We start from the raw sequence: 7,500 nt of genomic DNA, 5'->3' as shown, positions 1-7,500 counted from the left end.
ATATATATATATAATATATATATATATATATACATACATATTGCAACAGTAATCACATAAAACACGTGAATAAAGATTTTTGCTTGTAACCACGAGGAAATTAAAGATCGGAATACTGAACGTTTTCGTCTATTAAGACATTTTCAAAGTACATAGTGTCACAACAAAGAACCAAACTATGTATTTATTCATGTATTTTATTTGTTATTTATATTATTATTGTTTTCATTTATTCATTTATCATTATTATGATTTTTTCTTAGCCGATCTAGATATGGACCAAAAGGTCTCCTGTTGGCATGCTCCGCCTTTGTAATTCCTTGTAATACTCTGAAAACTTCCTGCAGAGGGAGTCCAATGTAGTTCAATTTGAAGCTATAAGTTTCTTTTAAATAAACATCCAAGCAAGATGCTATAATGACTGTCATTTATTTTATATTGTTTGTTTATTTGTTTGTTATTATTTGTCTCTTTAGTATTTGCCTGATTTTCATTTATTATTATTTACCGGTTTGTTTATTCTTTAACTATAGCCTACTTATGCATTTATTTGTTTTATTTGTCATTATTTATATTATCATGATTTATATTTATTTATTATTATTATATTTTCTTTTGCATCCAACCCAATTATGGATCAAAAGGTTAAAGCTTCGAACTGAACTACATTGCACTACCTGTGCAGGAAGTTTATTCCATTCATTAACTACACGGTTGGCAAATTTGTTTCTACCTACTTCCAAATTGAATCTATTTCCGGACAGTTTGAGACCATTGTTTCTTGTCTGATTCTCATTCAATGTGAAAATTTTGTCACTTTTGATGTTGTCAATTCCCTTTAGAATCTTAAAGACCTGTATCAGGTCACCTCTGAGTCTACGCTTTTTTTTTTTTTTTGACACTCGAGGACAACTCGAGTCTCTCAATGTTGAAGGCTTGGAATTAAATTGTACTGTGGTTGATATAAATGTATATTTGTTCACTAGGACCCATTCAGTGCTGTAAATATATATATATATATATATATATATATATATATATATATATATATGTATATATACATATATATATGTATATATATATATGCATACATACATATATATATACATATATATATATATATATATATATATATATATATATATGTATATATATACACATACATACATACATATTGCAACAGTAATCACAAAAAACACGTGAATAAAGATTTTTGCTTGTAACCACGAGGAAATTAAAGATCGGAATACTGAACGTTTTCGTCTATTAAGACATTTTCAAAGTACATAGTGTCACAACAAAGAACCAAACTATGTATTTATTCATGTATTTTATTTGTTATTTATATTATTATTGTTTTCATTTATTCATTTATCATTATTATGATTTTTTTCTTAGCCGATCTAGATATGGACCAAAAGGTCTCCTGTTGGCATGCTCCGCCTTTGTAATTCCTTGTAATACTCTGTAAACTTCCTGCAGAGGGAGTCCAATGTAGTTCAATTTGAAGCTATAAGTTTCTTTTAAATAAACATCCAAGCAAGATGCTATAATGACTGTCATTTATTTTATATTGTTTGTTTATTTGTTTGTTATTATTTGTCTCTTTAGTATTTGCCTGATTTTCATTTATTATTATTTACCGGTTTGTTTATCCTTTAACTATAGCCTACTTATGCATTTATTCGTTTTATTTGTCATTATTTATATTATCATGATTTATATTTATTTATTATTATTATATTTTCTTTTGCATCCAACCCAATTATGGATCAAAAGGTCTCCGGTCGGCATGTTCCGTCTTTGTAATCCTTTGTAATCTTTGTAATTTCAGTGATGAGTAGAATAGTAATTTTTTTATTATTATTACTTTTTTTACATACCTCTTCTTCGTACTTGTTCACCGTCTACTTCTTCATTATCAAGAAAGTATTCTCAGAATAAGGGAGTTCAGGTTTAGATGGAGTGGATGAAATTATGTTAGGTATTCTAACTGTTTTTATCTACATATTTAAGAAAGCGAGAATAAAACGAGAAAATAAATTATCACTGGAGTAATAGGATTGATAATATACTAATACTAGGTTAACTGGAAATACAAATTACATACATACATACATAATACATACATACATAATACATACATACATACATACCTACATACATACATACATACATACATACATACATACATACATACATACATACATACATACATACATACATACTTACATACATACATACATACGTACATACATACATACATACATACATACATACATACATACATACATACATACATACATACATACATACTCGTAAATAGCTGGAGTCCAGGAATCATTTTTATGGAAGAAAGTATACGCTGGACTCGACGTTCATAATTTAATTTAATTTAATTTAATTTAATTTAATTTAATTTAATTTAATTTAATTTAATTTAATTTAATTTAATTTAATTTAATTTAATTCAATTTAATTTAATTTAATTTAATTTAATTTAATTTAATTTAATTTAGATGCATCACTCTAAACCCAATTTATAAGGGAGCGAAGGATAGGCTGGAGAGGAAGCATGCGTCATAATTTGTTTATGTTGTGTGTTTTATTTGTTTTATTTGTATTAACACGACGGTAATGTGTTTCTTGGTGTGCTTTGTATTATTACATTTTATTTTTATCTATGTAATCTATTAACTGTGAGGGAAGGTTTTGCTTCACTTTACGGTTACAATTTCTGGGATCTGTGACAGTGCATGCTTCACGTGACTTTTGTTCCGCATGGCGAGTTGTAGTATTGTTGTGGCATGTTACAGCGTCCAGCTTTTATACCCAATCTTGGTGACATTTTTCACACTGCATTTTGTTTTCTTATTTATTTCAATGTGAACTCCTTTTTGCATGTTTATTATATTGTTGGATTATACATTCTTCTTCTTGTTCCAATTTCTTTGTTCTATTACAATGCATGCTACGGGGTGCATTGTGTTGCGTCCCATCGGCAGCGGGTTGGGTTCATACAGCCTTCACTGTTTTTCTTTATTTATTCTATAGTAAACTCTTTGAATGTTTTTAAGGAAGTATTGCACATTTTGTATTATAGCTTTATTTATATTTTTGTTGCTCATTTGTGTTTTTGATATGTTCTACCTGCGTTGGAATATAACGGTTACTGGGAAGACCTGTCCCAGTGTACCAGGTATCCCCTATTTATGTACATTTCCTATTGCTACCACTGTATTACCCTGAGGACGAACCCCGGACAGGTTCGAAACTTCGGAATAAATTGACGAACGTCGAGTCCAGCGTATATTTTCTTCCATAAAAATACATACATACATACATACGTACGTACATACATACATACATACATACATACATACATACACACACACATACATACACCAAAGGTTTTTTCCCCCTAACACTGTAGGTAGCCAAAAAACAAAGGTATAAAATACAAATTAAACGCATAAAAAATAAGTTTTTGAAAAAATAAATCCAAATATCGCGATGGGTTTTATCTTTACCACTTAGACTGAAATGACGGTGATATATTAATCATTATCTATACATATTAAATATTCCCTAATACTGTTTTAGTTGAATTCAACACAATATATACAATCTTGCAGGTGATGGCAAACCGCGTGCAGTTCATGGAGCCTTTAACGGTAAGCAACCTTTTCTTCCACAATAAACATTTTGTTAATACATATATATTTTTTCTAGAATCAGTCTTTCATTTAAGGAACCATAGATATTGACAAAAGTTGTACTAACAAATAAAGTCACCCATTCATTTATCTGCAGCCACAAACTCTAGCGTTTCACTTTTCCATGGCACTCAGGTTTTGAGCAACCTAACCCGTGACGCAACGTACTCATCGGTGCTTTTGTAAACAATAGCTCAACGTCCTGGGCAAAGCACTCTAGGTTCTCCTTGGGTTTCCCCTAATGATTCGCACCTAGGTTAAGGTTGTTCGCAAAAGAGTATCAACTAAAAGAAAGAAGAAAAAAAACAAACAAACGAACAAACAAATAAACAAACAAACAAATAAGCAAACAAACAACAACAACAACAACAACTAACTACATACATACATATACCAAAGGCTTTTCCCCCCTTACACGGGAGGTAGCAAAACCATTACCACCCAATCTATCCCTAATACACTTCACTCCCCTCCACCCTCTACCCTCCTTCTTATCGTGGCACCTTCTGAATGATGGGTCATCCCTGCATCTTGTCCACTGCCCTGGGTCAGAAGCAGTGTCGCAAGACACACCACATCCACAGCAAGGCCGCTTCATTAAATCGGCGACCCCCCCTCTCCGTCCCCTCACGTAAAAGGAGAAGACGGGGAGAAATCCCTACGGGCTGCGTCAATTTTTTCTCACACATACTACCTCACCTCCCATCCCCCCCACCCATTCCACCTCATGCATCACATCATCCATATACAATCCTTCTCCATTCACCCTTATCTTCTGTCCTCTCCCCTCCTTCCTCAACAGACATTCCCCTCTTCCCCAAAGCCCCATTCACCCCATCCATCCATCTCATCCTAGGTCGCCCCCTCATGTTCACTCCCTCCACATCTGCCATCCATACCTCTTTTACTAGTCTTTCTTCACTCATTCTTTCCATATGTCCAAACCATCCTAATACTCTTTCATCCACCCTATCTCCCAACTCCCTTACCACCCCTGTTCTCCTCCTCACCTCCTCATTTCTCACTGTATCCAGACTAGTAACCCCCATCATACTTCTCAGACACCTCATCTCAAACATATTCAAAATCCTTCTCTCTTCCTCTCTTATGTTCCATGTTTCTGCCCCATACAGTGCTGTTGGCACAATCACCCCTTCATACAATCTCCTCTTAGCATCCATTACCAAATATCTATTCATCATTACACTTTTTAATCCACCAAGGCATTTACTCGCTTTTCTCAATCTACATTCCATCTCCACCTCCACTCCACCCTTTCCTGCCACATTCACACCCAAGTATCTAAAACTATCCACTTCCTCCAGTTGCTCTCCCTTAATGCTCACTTCCATTCTGCTGCCACTTTCACCCCTTGTACATCTCATCACCTTACTTTTACCCACATTTATCTTCAACTTTCTTCTTTCACACACTCTCCCAAGCTCTGTCACCAACTTTCTCAATCCCTCCTCTGATCCTGCTACAAGCGCAGTGTCGTCCGCAAATAACAGCTGGCTCACCTCCCACTTTTCTCCATTTTCTTTAACCATCTTCAATCCCTGACCCACCACCCTTGCATTTACCTCTCGCACCACCCCAGTCATCCCTCACGAAGTCCCACTATTACCTCGAACCACTCACTCTCTCCATTTCTAATCCTGGCACATGCTCTACTACTCTCGTAAAAACTCTTGACAGCTCCTAGAAGCTTTCCTCCTATTCTTTATATCTGCAAAACCTCCCACAGTGCCTTCCTGTCTACCCTGTCTTAAGCCTTTTCCAGATCCATAAAAGCCCAAAAAACATCTTTGCCCTTACCTATAACTTTTTCACATATCTGTCTTATCACAAAAATCTGATCTACCCAACCTCTACCTGTCCTAAATCCACACTGTTCCTCACCAATTACTCCCTCTGTTCCTCACCAATTACTCCCTCTGTTCCTCGCCTAATCCTCTCAATCAAGATCCTCCCATAAGCCTTCCCAACTACACTTAACAAGCTATATCCTCTGAAACTACTACACTCACACTTGTCCAGTTCTCCGGCACTCTCCAGCAAACATTAAATAACCTCACCAGCCAGGCCACCATCACTGTAACTCCTTTTTTTTTTAGACATTCTACATGGCATCCATCCAAACCAGGTGCCTTACCTGCTCTCATCATCTTAACAACTGCCTTCACTTCATCCTTCCTTATTTCTCCTCCATTTTCCTCACTCATCACGGTCATTTTCTTAGCACTTCCCACTGCAACTATCTTTCCCTTCCTATCCTCCTTCACATTCTGTAACTCCCTAAAATACTCTGCCCATCTTCCATTATCATCTCTCCATCTGCACCTTTTAACTTTTCTTCTTTACTTGATTCGCCTCCTCTTCCTCTTTTAAATAACACTAAACTTTTCTTAGCATCTATCATTATCCAAAACATACAAGATTCAGACTATATGTGATTAGTGGAATTACAAAACCTAAATAGTTGATTATGATGTACTGTCTTACATGATACTAATATTCTTTTACTATATTTTTTTACTGTATATTTGACAAATGCAAAAAAAAGTAGACATAAAAGTCCCTTTAATTAAGATGATTGCCATTACAAAGGATTACAAAGGAAAAGCCCGACAGTAGACCCTTTGGCCCAAAACTAGGTTGGATGCAAAAAAAATATATAATAAAGAATAAACAGATAAATATATGAATAAACAAATAAATGAATAAGTAAATGAAATAATAAATAACATATATAAAAAGATAATGATAAATAAGAAACAGATAAATAACAACAAAATAATAAATAATAACAAATAAATAATGAAACATGATAAATGGCAGGCATTACAGTATATTGCTTAGACGTATATTTAAATGAATCTTAAAGCTTCGAACTGTACTACATTGCACTGCTTCTGTGTGAAAAAAATCATTCATTTACTACACGTTTGGCGAAGTTGTTTCTACCTACTTCCAAATTAAACCTACTTCCTGACAGTTTGAGTCCATCATTTCGTGTCTGATTTGCATTCGGTGTGAAAATTTCGTCACTTTTGATCTTGTCAATTCCCTTTGGAATCTTAAGACCTGTATCAAATCACCCCTGAGTCTACGTTTTTTTAGGAAAAATAGATTCATATGTTTTTAGTCAATTCTCGCATGGTTTATTTCTTATATTTGGCGTCAGTTTTGTGGTACGGCATTTTTTTTTCAACCTGTCAATATCTTTAATGAGATTTGGTGGCCCCATCTGACACTTCTGAGGTCAAGTGCGGTCACATGGTACCAAATGATTATATATAATGCTCATACCATTGATTTCATGGCTTTCAGACTTGGGATAGGGTACGTTGATCTACAATGACATTAACTTCATCTTCCAGAGGTACGATGACGACAGGGTGAATGAGAAGATCCACTCCCCGAGTCACCGTAGCGAGAAGTACTGAAGACTGAAGATGGCTCAGTATTATCCAATCCCTGTGATGCTTCATCTTTACTCCAACCTTCCTTGAACATGGTGGCATGCTTTGTAGATTATGTCTTGGTCGGCGCAGGACGATTATATTTTTCGTCTAAGAAGTGGACCGTGAGTGCAAAATTCCTCTTAGATCGGGTCCAGTCACTTGGAAATAAAATTCATTTGGGAAAATATGCTCTCCGACATCTGGTGAAAAGTGGTGATATCTGGTAACACGTTTAAATGAGTGATATGTCACGTCGTCGACGAATGAAAAATCTTTGTTTATCGGCATTCATCAGCTGAGGCACTTTCAAAGACTTG

At 34.9% G+C, this 7,500-nt stretch overlaps 1 protein-coding gene across 2 annotated transcripts in view; it reads left to right on the top strand.

Annotated features, from left to right (window-relative positions):
• Window positions 1-7,500, top strand: part of LOC143033856 (uncharacterized) — a 51,936-nt gene that overhangs the window by 43,824 nt on the left and 612 nt on the right. The window contains exons 6-7 of one of the 2 annotated variants that reach the window (XM_076199419.1): window positions 3,636-3,674; window positions 7,100-7,500. The exon at window positions 7,100-7,500 is cut by the window's right edge and continues 612 nt beyond it. In XM_076199419.1, the coding sequence (XP_076055534.1) occupies window positions 3,636-3,674; window positions 7,100-7,165 (105 nt within the window). In that variant the 3' untranslated portion in view covers window positions 7,166-7,500. Of the gene's footprint in view, window positions 1-3,635; window positions 3,675-7,049 lie in introns of both variants that reach the window. The other variant, XM_076199427.1, reaches the window with a different exon arrangement.

This window comes from Oratosquilla oratoria, chromosome 2 (assembly GCF_046742065.1).
Source record: "Oratosquilla oratoria isolate Oo_2021 chromosome 2, ASM4674206v1, whole genome shotgun sequence".
NCBI classification, from domain to species: domain Eukaryota; kingdom Metazoa; phylum Arthropoda; class Malacostraca; order Stomatopoda; family Squillidae; genus Oratosquilla; species Oratosquilla oratoria.
This window is presented reverse-complemented; position numbering and strand designations above follow the sequence as displayed.